We start from the raw sequence: 13,408 nt of genomic DNA on the forward strand, positions 1-13,408 counted from the left end.
ACACCCATTCTGCTCTCTTCAGTTATTGTTCTTACTTTCTGAGCTGGTCCTGGGGTACTCTGGTAAACGAACTGTGCCTTTCTTCACCATTGGATACCAGGGTAAAATACCAGTCATGGGTGTTGGAAGCTATCCACCTTTCCCTGCCCACAAAGGAAGTGAGGGAAGCAGTACTCACAGACTGAGCAGCTGTGTAAGAACCCGTAACATTCTAGAAATGATTTGTCACATGTGGCTTTGGCCCCTGCCAGAGATGTAAGCAACTTGGAAAGCACGGCAGAGGGAACCACAAAAAAAGGCTGCGATACTAAAAACAGTGACTGTGATACTAAAAACTGTGACTTCATACTGAGCATTCATCTTAGTCAGTGGGAGAAAAAGCTTTAGTCTGTTAAGGTTGCAGCTAATTAAACTCGTCAATGTAATCTACTTGTTCCATGATAAACCCTGGATTGATTTACCACCTGTTATCTGTGACATTACACTTGTAAGCATTTAAAAGCAAGGCAAATTATTGGTATGCTGTGTTCATAAGAGGCACAACAAGAGAATGAGAATTCTGGTCCAGGCTTAGTGTCCTTTGCATATTATGTCAGCCAAAGGTTACATTATTTATTCAAGAAGATGTTCAAGGAAACCACCTTCATGCTCTCCCTGTGGGGCTGCCTCACAGGGATTCAAATGCTGCCATGTGTTTTGCAGTTCTCCAAAATTCTGTAGCTGGAATATATGTGTATTTCTCTCCTGACTGCCCTAATAAAAACTTATTTTATCACTGGGGGACTATGTGACAATTTAATGGGAATGGCTAAAGGCTGTTAAAGCTTGAAGTACCTGCAGGACTTGTTTAAAGTATTTGGTATATCTGGCAGTCCACCAAGCTGATGAAAGCCCTTGATGTTTCGTGACAATCACAATAAAGCACAGCTGAGTGGGTTGTCTTGGCTGAAATTCTTATTTTCCTACTCAATTTTTATGCCTTTTTATTGAAGTTTAATGCAGTGAACATGGAGTTTTATGCTCATTTAAGGTTTAATTATGAAGCCATGCTTTTTGCATCATAAAAAAAGTCAAACACTTTTTCTTGTAAAAGTATCTCTGGCTTTAAATCTTTGGATTCTGGTGTAAAAACAAATATGTGGTATTCCCCTTTTCCTCCTCTTTTAGATTTTGATCTCTTATGCTAGACATAAGCTCTGCAGACACTGAGTTGCACTCTGATACCTGTAGTAAAAAGAAAAATGTTTGCAAATAAACTTCTTGGAGGCCACAGAGCCAATGGGATTTCAACTGAGAAGAATTCTAATCAAAATATGGATATCCTGAAGAGGCCAAGGAGGGCTCTGTGTGATTCAGGGATAGTGTCCTAGGTCATTCCCCTTGCAGCAATACATCTGCATTGAAAAATAACTCCTACAGTACTTTAAAGCTATCAGGCTACTTTAAAAGCAGCTGGAGTTTTTTCTCTCTAATGGAAATTAACATAAGCACATAGTTTGTTCAGCTGAAAAAGGCAAACACCCAAAGAAAATAAACAGCAAAAAAGGTCTGGAGGTCAAGGCCCTGGCACCAGGACTCATGATATCCTCACAGGGGCTGTCACCACCCCCAGCAGCCTGCAGGGTCCTGGGTTTAGGAGGCTGGAAGGAGAATGGCATTTCAGTCAGCAGCCTGGAAATCTTATGGAGGAGGTAGAGACAACACAAATGCTTTTGTGAAAGAGAAGGCAGTGCCTGCAGGAGAAATATCTGAGGCTGAGAGACAGATCAAAGCTGTGGCTGAATAGATCAAAGATCTCAAAATTAAATGTACGTGCATAGCAAGCTTCCTGGTTTGCCTGAATGAAAGTCATTCTTTTGACAATCATTTTCTTGCATTTCAGATTAGCCAACAAAGCACATGGTGCTCAGAATAGTGAGAGACACCACCAGTAGAAATTGGGCACTCGCCGTTGTCTACATCTCTAAGCACGAGAATATAGCTCTGGCAGCTCTAAAGCACAGCAGAGGATTAATGAGAGATCAGTGAGACTGAGGGATTGGCTGCAAGGTGGAGGAGGGTGGTGCTCACTTCAGGGAAGCCTGGCAGAGGCGTATTGAGAAGTCCATATTTTCTAAAAATCTCCTCAATGTCCCTCTAGCTAGGCACTCTGAATTGCTGATTGGTTTTGAAGGGCTGGGCTGAATTCCTCCTTGGCAAAATCCATTAGCCCCAGACAGAGGAGCAGAGTGGAAAATTCCCTCTGTCCTTGCTCCAGTGACAATTAGTTATATATAGTGAAACAATTCTGATGAGATATTGGCTTTTCAGCCCCTTGCTTCAGACAGTCCTGTAAGAACACCCAAAATCAACATTATGTCTTTTGTGCTGCTTGGACGTTGAACTGTAGCTTCCCAATGAGTGTCTTCATTTGTGACCTGGGATCAGTCTGTACTTTCCCCTCGTAATTTTAACCAGAATTTTTAACCTGAGCCCAAGAAATAGTTCTCAGACTATTATGGGGCTGCTGTGACTACTGCAATTAAAGACAAAGGAGAAAGACAGAAAAGGACAGGAAAGGAGAGAAAAAGGATGGGGGAAAAAAGGGAAAAAATGGGGAAATAAGTATGGGGAAAAGAGGTTTTGAATGAATGCTGTGGTACTACATCCTTAAGAAATTCCAAGTCTAAGATGAGTGCAGCCAAATTGTTTATAAATAGTGATGGAGAGCTAAAGGTACAAAGCTGGGAAATACATGTTGTTGACTTGTAAAAAGGTCATAGCCTACAATCTGCTCTGGCTAGGGTCTCCAGCGAGTTGCACAGGTCCAAAGAACTAGGATGGGATATACAGCTCTAATTATTAAAGGATCTTCAAAAGAGGGGATAAAAGGGACAGGGAAGAGTGACACAATATCTTCAAAGACTACGGAAAATGGCTTCCACTGAAAAATGTGAAATGCTCAGTCTATTTACCTAAACATAGAGATGATTTACATTAGAGCAGGATCCTTATATATATATAAAATATTCTTTATATTACTGGGCTGACCAATCTTGGAAGTTATGGCTCGAATGAGAAGCTAGATCAATATTAGAAATTAGGTGCTTTCTTGAAACTGATTTTTATTAACCTGGAACATAGGCTGATAGGAGCTCATGAAAACCCTACTTTATTTTCCAAACCTTTCAGGAAAATGTACCTTAATTAAAATATACTTTACAGTTTAGTTAAACACATATTATTGGATTCACTGGACTTGGTGACATTTAACTCAATTGAATTTAATAAAAAGGAAGCTAAAAAAGGTGCCTTTTCAAGATTCTTTCCTTCCTATTTCTAATGAAAAAACCCTTCAGGTTTTAAAAGCTATATATCCATGTTTCTACAGAAATATCTGAACAAATGTGTCTGTGTCTGCTTGGTTCACATTTATCTGCACCACAAATAAAAAATGTACTTTATAGGAACTGTGGGTTTCCTTTAAGCTCATTGAACTCTCTACAGCATGTCCTGTCACATAACCCAGTATGGCATTGATCATTGGATGGGCTTTCTTCCAAAGTACCACTGTTTAAATCAGAAGAACACAGGAAAAACATTTTTTTAAATTGACCTGTGTTTCTTTTCATCTTATTCAAAGACTGTTCACATATAAAATGACAGCTACCCCTGTCACTCTCCCATGGGAAAGATATTGCCTTTCAGCACTTCTTTCCATGAGCCTTCCTACTATCCTTTGTATGGTTATTTGTGTTCGGCTGCTCTGCCTGTGCATCTCTCCCTCCCCCTCTCTCTCTCTCTCTCTCTCTCTCTCTCCTTCCCCCCCCTCCCTCCCTCCCTCCCTCTCTCTCTCTGCTGTTGCTGAACTGCAGCTCCCACTGAAATTTGCACAATCAAAACCAGCTCTCATCTCAAGCAGCAGTGACTCGCACCACCTGAAGAAGGAGAATAGCAAATTGAGCACGGTATCTATCCTCTGTGCTTGTACAGCATGTGGCACCAGTAACTCTCGCAGGATGGATGGACCCGGGTTTCTGTGAGCCCCACTTAGCCTGAGCTCTGCTGCCTCTGATCTGAGAGCTGTCACGGGATTTTACAGGAGTATATGTATTTAGGGGATGGTTTTAAGAAGCTAATAGAGAGCTGCATCTGAAAGCTGGGAAAGGCTGCTGCTGCCAGTGCTGCTGCTGCTGCAGTAGCTGGTGCAGGAGGATGAATGTGTGAAGGACAGCTGCCTGAGCCGTGCCGGTGAGCCTCCTGCCCTGCTCTGCCTTCATCTGCTGAAAGAATACAGAGGAAAACAGATGCACTGAGCAAGTGCCACACTGGCACACTGGATCTATCACTGTATACCCTTCACTGTGGAAAATGGTCAACAAAGACATGAATGGATTTCCAGTCAAGAAGTGCTCAGCCTTTCAGTTTTTTAAAAAGAGGGTAAGATTTTCCTTTAATCCTTTCTTTTTTCTTTTTTTTTTGCTTTTTCTTTTATTATTGGTGCATTTCTTACTTAGCCAGAGCAGAGAGAAAGTCATTGAAGAAGGAAAGTGCTTTACATTGGTCTCCTACTTTACAGAGCCCATGGCATGGGCAGTTCTACTGAAGAGCAAGGGCAAGAGCAGTGTAGGTGAAGAGGAGCAGGGCAGGAGAACGAGGCTGGGGGCTCCAAAGGCATTACATCAGCACTCTTTGCTGTGGAATGTGTGTCTCTGTCACAGCTGACCCCAGGGCTTGACGCAATACAGGCAGCTATTCAGGCTGGGATAATGCACTCCAAAGCAGAGTGCAGGGATGTTGCAGCTTGTCTCTGACTTGCTCCTCTACATCCACCTAGGGTTATGACTCCCTCCACACCTTCCATTTACTTTCCTAAGTGTAGCATTACCCTCATCCATTCATCATCTCACAAAGTAGGGAAAAAAAGAGAACAAAGAAGCATTTGTGAGCTCAGGAAAACACTTCACAGCTTGTAATTTGCCTGTAATCATAATTCATGCAGGAGAAAAGAGTTAGACTGAGCTACACCTGAATTTGATTTTATTTTATATTCTTTAATTTAGATATATCAGTATTTAGAAAATATTTGCTATGCCTTTTATTTGATGATTTCCTCAAAGAAATGCAGGTGTAACTCTATCTCATCACTTTAGCTAAGTCCTTTCTGTTTCTTTGACTCTTTTCTAGTGACAACACTGCACAGTCTTTATTTAACTTGAGAAACAAAGTCATTTCCATGTGGCAGCAGGACAGGTATTCTGGATAAGTCTGGGTAGACCCAGACAGCAGAAGCAAAGCATCAGAAAGAGATTGTTAGCAGGGACTACACTGTGGAACGGATTTCCTGAGTGATTAAAAGGACAACCCTCTCTTTAAACAGACTGGAGTAGGAGCAGATAAGCTGCTCCATTCACTCATTAGTTCATTCATTCATTCATCCCCATTCATTCTCTCTCTCTCCATTATGCCAAGGATATGGTCAGTCCTTTTAACCCTTCAGGCAAAACAAAATGAAGCCTACACCAGTAACTAATTTGTAAACTGGGGTCAAACCCTTTCAGGCACCAAGATGCCACATTTAAGGGCAGATGTAGAAAATACTGGGTCACTCAGGGGAAAAAAGGTGCAGTATTAGCCAACAATTGTTGTTTCCAAGGTGGTTTGTAGAAGCCTCAGACTGATAACTCAAACAGCACATAAATTCAGCCCATAAAAATGGTTCTTATCCCAACATACTTCTTATTTAAGTCCATTGGCACATGTATGTCTGATACTCAGCTTACCAGCAAGGTTATCTGTTTTGGGTGTTTTTTTATAAGTGCTTGAAGATTTTACTATAATTGTATTATTAAAGAGGAAAGTAACTGGCTTGCAATTCCTGTATAAGGTTCCTGTATTGGCAACTGTCTTCTATCTGTTTAGAGCCACTGAGAAGTTATCACTGGAAACCTCTACCTAATTTTGTTCTAGAAGAAGGGAAAATTGTGATTTGTGGGTTTTTTTCCAGACCTACACTGATAATCAGTGAATTTTCTGTTGAAAGAGATTGTTAATTGTAGTCATCATTGAAGAAACTGGCATACAGATACAGTCCTGGACAGTGGAACAGGACAAACAGCTGCCTTTGGTTTGTGGTTTTCACTTTAACAGATGTTGCCTTTTTGCTGCTGTGATGAAGATAGACAAAATCAGTAAAACCAATTTAGAGACACAAAGAAGGGAGTTCTCTCCCTATACTTTTCTGTTAAGAGATAAATGTGTTCAATGATGTTTCTCTTACCCCTCTTGCCTTCCTTGCAGAAAATCCCCATTGTTCAATGCCAGTGTTTGAAATATACGCAAACAAGAAAAGCTGCATGCTCATAACGTGTTGCTGGCTCCCAGAAATATATCTTGCATTTGCTGGACTGGTGACATGTCACATATTAACTATTGGGAAAACAGGGAGAGATGATTCAAGAGTTGATTTGGTCCCCTGCCAGTGATCTGGAGACTCTGGCTGAACAACCACCAGAATCCTGCATGTACAGAAGCACACATGCAAGGTTTCTTGGTCTGAGTGTGGTGTGTGGTGGAGCTTTTTGATGGTTTGCATCCCCACAGCACCAGTGCTCCATAACCAGCACCCCAGTGGATGCATCCTCCATCCATCCGGAGCGGGAGGCAGCTCTTGCACGGCAGAGACCAGCAGTCCTGGCTGCTGGGTGAGGTGCTGCTATCCCTCCTTACTGACAGATGCCTGAAGTCCAGAGAAGGAGATTTGTTATCTGGGTACTGCACAGGCTTCTCCAGACCCCCAGATCACAGGGTCTGTGATGAAACAAGGGGTGGGGCTCTGATCTCTCCAGTTTGAAATCCCTGTGTCTGTCTCCTCAAAAGCACACATTCCTAGTACAGGTGATTTCCAAGTCTAATTCTAAAAAATCCAAATCAATGTAGAGTAAAATACACTAAATTTTGGGAAATGCTGCTACTATTTTTTTTTTTTTGGAAGAAAGTGCCAGATGTATCTTGATTGTTGTCATTTCCCATTGAGCCTTATGCTCTCATCAAATTGCAATCCTGTTTGTTGCTGTGTCCAAGAGTGCAGAAAGGACTGGCAGAGCTGTGTGGATTTAGACTAGGCTAAAAGTGCATTCAAACATTGACTTGAATTTGGGGAACAGATTTTTTTTTTTTAAGCCTGGTTTATTCTCTGATGACAAAGTACTGGCCCTCTGGGATGCTGCCTGCTGTGTCAGATGATTCAGGGTATGGACTAATCATGTCCAGAGGTCAGAGAACAGGAAGGAAAGGCTGAAATTAAAGGGCAGCACACTTAATTAAAATAAAAAGGGAAATAGAAACTATTTGTTTTGCTGAATAGCCTGTAGCACTCACTTCTGGTGGGGTTGGAACAACAAAATAGGGACTTCATCCACTTAAAATGGGTGCAGCTTGGAGAAAACTAATGGATTTACAATGCCTGTCTTTTTTTTCATTGTGAGAGATGTAACCAGTACTTGTGCCTAGAATCAGAAGTTTTAATGGTTAAATATTGGGTTTTAATTAAAGATGGCACAAATCTAAAAAGAGAAGGGGAGAGAAGAAGATGGGCCATATATAAGTACAAGGAGGAAATCTGAAGTTATTCCAATGAAGATAAATTATAAACATCATTGTTCAAATAATATTGGGCCATGGCATAAAAGGATTACCTCCTGACAAGGTTGGGAGGTTAAAAGACATTGTTATCTGATGGCACACAATTACCTTCATTTTTACTACCTTCCTTTTCCTTGTCCACTGACATTGCATACTGGGTACTGGTATAAATAACCCTTAAAAAGCTCTGGCTATACATGGCTGGGAAATCTTTTTTTCATATACTAGCAGCAGTCTGACTTTCCCAAAGTTAAATAAAAATGGTTTGTTAATTGGCAGAAGTCACATCCTTCTGTTGTGAGGGGCTTGCAGGTCTCATCCTTCAGAGCTGTGCAGGATGCCCACACAGCAGGATGCTCGCAATGCAAAAGAGCATTGAATGTGGTAAACCTACAAATATGCTATTCCTCTTCAGCCAATGAGATATCCCAGGGCAGAGGGGCCTTTCGTTTTCACCTACTGCCATCCCTGCCAGATTTTTTTTTGGCAAGTGAGTGTGTGTGGTATTTGCACTGCCTCTTCTGTTGCACTGGCCTACCTTATGAAGATTTTGGATAGTATTTTACCGTATACTACCTCCTTCATATTAAAATAACATGCCATGTCATATATCACAACACAAACCAACACGGTTAAACCAGGCTGAGTGATGAGGAACCATCCCTGCCACTTAAATACTGTGCTCATGATATGGTAACCTCAGTGAATATGGAAATTTGTTATCCTCTTAGGTCTGGTCCAAGACCAAACACAAATTTATTCAGAATGTGAAGAAGATAAATTACTCAGAAATGGGAAAAGAAATAGTTGTCTTCCATAAAAGAAAAAAAAAAAAAGAAACAGGGCATGTCTTAGAGAAGAAGTTTATTGCAGGGATTAAGGATTTGCTAGTCTGAAACCTGATAAGGGAAAGAATATCCATAATCCTTTTTCACTGAGAAAATTTACATTAATTAGCAATTTAGGTCAAGCCAAAGTGAACGCGCAAGAATGAAGAGAAAATAGCAACCTTTGTTTCCATGCAGTTTTTCCAAACAAGCAGTTTGTGGAAGCCATGTCCTGCTCCTCTCTTTGTTGATATTTTATGGCACTACATACCAACATACATTCCCCATACATGAGCTGAAAAGACCAACCCGTAAACATCATTGTGCATGCAGATGACAGCCCAGGCTGCACTAGAGCTCAAGGCAATACATGGGTGAGGGGACTGCAGAATTACCTGAGTGCCATTTTTAGGGCTACAGTAATTGAGTGATACAGAAAGCCCTTGAATGCAGTACTTCCAGCTGAGTTCCTACAGATTATGGTCCCTCTGGTAGATTGTGCTGTGGGGGAATTGCTCTCTGCTCTGCCACTCTTACAAATCTAGAAATTAATTTAAGGGCTGGAGATACATTTTATTTAGGGTAATTGGGAGCTTACCTAGAAGAAAATGAGAGACAAAATGTCTATACCATGGGAAAATCTCAGGAAAATCTCAGCTCTGTATGGGATGACTGATTATACTGCTGCTTTTCTTAGCTGCTTGGGCCAATGTCACAAAAGTACATATATTTTAAAGCTGATTTCCAGAGACAAGGATCCTGGGTGACTACAAGTAAGGCAAAGACTGGCAGCAGAGAATTTTTTTCCCATCTTGCTTGTTCTGTGTGAAGAGTTGCTGAGCATCTATGGCTTTTCTCAGCATCAGCCAAAGCTGTAAGCTCCTTGCCCACCACAGCCCCAAATGCCTTCATCAGTCTATAACCTGAGCATTGCAGACCACAACTACCATGGGGCTGTAAGGTAACTGAGATGAAGGTGGCCTTATATCTCTGTCAGGCTTCAAGCCTGCTGCAAATGGTCATTGAGCTGACCAATAGTTTTCTCATCTTCTGCCTATCGACTGTTTCCTGATAAAGCCTATTAAGTAAACACATGGGATGAAACATGAGAATGGGTGAGAAACATCGTAAGGCCCCAGTACTGGTTTTCCATTAAAAAAATTGTTTTGTTCTGTCTTCCCATTAAACCAAGATGAGCTTTGGGTTGGGATCACTGCTAATATTTTGTTTTTCAGCTAGCATACAGGAAAAGATTTATGACACAAAACTGGCAACGTTTAGACAAGAAAGTATCTGTGAGTCCCTTGTTCAAAATTAAAATATGAAAGTGCTGTTAAAACTAAAGTGTAATAGCTTGGAATAAAATGAATAAAAGGAAAAAGAAATAGGGAAGAATAGTAGAATGAGAGAAAAGGAGAGAAAGAAAAAAGATCAAGAGAGAGGAAAATGTTATTTCTTATTAATTTCTCCTTCCTCTAACCTCTTCCATTCTCCTTCATAAAAAATGTAATACTAGAAAGTACATCCATACTCCTTAAACTTAATCTTGATCTTCTTTCCTAAACACGTCTCATATTCCTCTCACAAATTTGTCAAGCTAATGCTTGAAGCTGCCCAGTCCTCTTCCAGTTTTGGAAAAATCCCTCTGCTTGAAAATTTAGAAATCCTCCTTTCCTTTTCAGCCTAGTTTTACACATGACCAATTTATTCCCATTTGCTCTTTTACTGACACATAACAATAACTTATATAGATCGTGCCCTTCCCTCATCTATACAACCACTGGTGTATTTATAGAGAGCAGTCATTTCTTCTTTCAGCTGTCCTTGTCTAGGCTAAAGAAGACAACTTCCTTCAGACACTTCCTTTAGGGTAGACTTTCCCTTGCCCAGTAACTCTAGCAGACAGAGGCAGCTGTCATATTTGCTGGCCAAGAGATCTTTTTGAGGTTACCAAAGCATCCATACGGTCCTCTTTCAAAGTTCTTTCTCGTGGAGTCTGCTACACACTTCCAACCTCCCTCCCGCTCTTTTCCCCCACTCTAGTCCTCTTTTGCTATGCAGATCTATGTGTCACTGGCAAATTTTCTGAGCATTTTCTGTATCAAACCCATCTCCAGTAGTAATATTCTTTTTGACAATACACTTTTTGCTTGGTCCTTTATCCCATGATTATGTTTGTAAGACTATTCTTATTCTCCATTTTAACTTATTTCCCCTGAGTTATCCCTGTGTTACTGAGTTACCAAAGACCATATGGATTAGATTATCCACATTTGCCTCATCAAAGGAAGACATCAGGCAAGTTTGGCATACTGCTAAATGCATGTTGCATATTATCTCATTTTCTACTGAACTCTTTAAAATTTGCTCTCCCTTCAGATGTGATAGTTTTGTTTCTGTTCACATAGTCCCATAAGTTTTTTTCTTCTATGCTGTACATCATTGTCCTCCTGGAAAACTCAGAGCACAGAATTCATTTAAAGATTTACTCTTTATCTTACCTCACTCTTTCTGAGAAATTGACTTCTTTATTTTTTTTATTTCAGATTCTGACTGGGTTTTTCCAAACATGCTCTCAGCTCTTTTGCCACTTTCAGGTCCTCATTATCCACCATCACTAAATACAAATAGCGATTCGGGGAGGTTCCTTTGAGAGCCTGCTCTGGCTCATTCCTTTCAAGATCAGATTAGATATTGCTTAAGCCGCAAGAGTGCTTTGGTCTGCCTTCATTACATGCCTTCAGAGCTGAGCATGGCTTCTTTTTGGGGAAGGGCCAGCTGTGAGATCTCCCAGTCTTCTGCCAAGCGCATATTGACAGTGTTTTAAATGCCACAGAGTGTGGAGTCAAATTCTTAGAGCTATTCTGCCCCAGACACAATGTTGTCACTGCTCCCATAACTCAGCTCAGCAGCCTCAGTATCATTTACCCTTAGTCTAAACATCCAAATTGTCTGAAAAACATTGTGATGCAAGAAAACATCAGCAAGAAGAACAGCACAGAGGGCTTTGGACACTCTTAGCTGTGTGGTAACTGGTGATGCAAACTGAGATACTAAGAAAGGAGACAGCTGTGTCTGCTGAAAAATCAATGTGATTCCTCTGCCAAATGAGGAGATTGATAAATATGAGCTGCAGGGACTGGGAAGGACTATGGGTTTGCAGCAACTCTGTGTATATGTTACCCTATCTGCTAATTAAAGACATGGCTTTGATGAGGGTTACAAGCTCAGGGGAGGTCAAGGGTTGTGTCCATAGAGAATGTAATCAGAGAATTGAAAGCAAGGGGAAAGCTTATATCTTTCTAACAAATTGGCTGATGTAAAAAAGAAGAAAACAGGAGGACAGGAACCATCTCTGCAGAAAAACATGTAAATGGAGATGCTAAGGCAGTGGAAAGCCAAGCAAAACCTAAAACAACAAAACTGTGTTGCAAAATCAAATCAATAACACAGAACATTTTTTTTCTAAATGGCACGTTATCACAAAATAATTGCTAGTGGTTGTTATTTACAACAGTTGCTTTTATTGCAAGACTATTAAATATAGGGAGTAAGAAAAAAATAGCTCCAAAAGCAATAAATCTTAATGTTTATTGAAGACTGTACTGAGAGATTTCCAGATCAGCTCACATGCAATTAACCAAGACTCAAAATATCCTTACAAGGTAGAATAATCATACCCATTTCACAGGTAAGTGCACAAAGAGAAAATAGGCAACTCAGTCAGTTAGACAAACTCATATCCAAAACAACAGTTTTTCTTTCTTTCCTGACCCTTACTCTAAGTTTTCACCACTAAAATAAAAATTTCCTTTCCTTGAAAGAGCAGTAGCAAACATCTGCTTGGGTTTGTGTGGCTGAAATTTATGCAAGCATTTTAAGCAGCTTAACAGCAGCAGCACCAAAATAATTTTTTTCAAGTGGTCAGAAGTCTTGCTGACATGGCAGTGGCATCAGAAGATGCTAGATACTGTGTTAAGTTGACAAGTTATTATTTCCAGTCTACTCAGCTCATTAAAAGATTGCAAAAGGAAAAAGCATCATAAATTGAGATTCTGCCTGCCCTGCAAAGTCAAGAGTGCCAAGGGGCATGTTTGTCTTATAAGTGTCTTCCAGCATGACCAAGCCTGCTCTCGTACCGTGGCCCATCAGGAAATGGCTATAGAGGGGACAGCCTGAGACTGGAGCCCATAATCCAGCAGTTATTTCACTGCTTTTGTGTCTCCCACAAGTAAACCCTAATAATCAAATTTCTGCATAACATCAGTAGCACGGATGGTGAGCTGTGCAAGGCATGGGGACAGCCTCTTTTTGCTGTAGGTGTGCACTGATGTTGGTTTGGTGTCCGCCACCAGCAGCAGCAAACTGTTTAATGTCCCAGCTCCAGTGAAGGAGGAGGTATGTGTGCAGTCAGATGCTGCAGCTCAGTAGTCAAGGGGCTGCTTTTCCAGATGCCAACAACCTGTCTGCTTGTGCTCTTCAGGGCCACACACATATTTGTACACTGGGCAAACCATGCCGTGGGCATTCAGTTGTCCTCTGAAAGGATCCAGAGGACTACACATGGTAAAAATCCCTGTCAGGCAGGCAGTGCACATTCGGACTTTTCTGAAAACATTCAATATTCAAGAGGAGGAATGGGAACCCTGCCTCCACTGCCCCACTGCCAGCTGACTATTGGTGTGATACAGAGACGGGACATGACCCTGGGGGTCCTATTCTGGAAAGGCTCAATTTGCACCTACCCAGATCAGCACTCTTTCAGCATCCCTGTGGGCTGGGACCTTTTCAGGAGGTATTTTAAGGAGCTACCTCACACCAGTACTGGGTGCAAAAAGAGTATGCAGGAAGACAAACTCATTGCAACTCAGGCTCCTGTGTAACATTTGACCCTCGGAATCTACCTCAACTAGATCAAGAAGCATCATTTGGCCAGCTGTCTAGATTGCAAGCTCCTC

General features: G+C 41.2%; 1 protein-coding gene across 1 annotated transcript in view; it reads left to right on the forward strand.

Annotated features, from left to right (window-relative positions):
* Nucleotides 1-3,867: 3,867 nt before the first annotated feature.
* SGK1 (serum/glucocorticoid regulated kinase 1) overlaps nucleotides 3,868-13,408 on the forward strand; it is a 70,308-nt gene continuing 60,767 nt past the window's right edge. Inside the window, exon 1 of the mRNA XM_030945512.1 lies at nucleotides 3,868-4,419. Within this exon, the coding sequence (XP_030801372.1) occupies nucleotides 4,351-4,419 (69 nt within the window). The 5' untranslated portion in view covers nucleotides 3,868-4,350. The remainder of the gene's footprint in view (nucleotides 4,420-13,408) is intronic.

This window comes from Camarhynchus parvulus, chromosome 3 (genome assembly GCF_901933205.1).
Source record: "Camarhynchus parvulus chromosome 3, STF_HiC, whole genome shotgun sequence".
Classification (NCBI taxonomy): domain Eukaryota; kingdom Metazoa; phylum Chordata; class Aves; order Passeriformes; family Thraupidae; genus Camarhynchus; species Camarhynchus parvulus.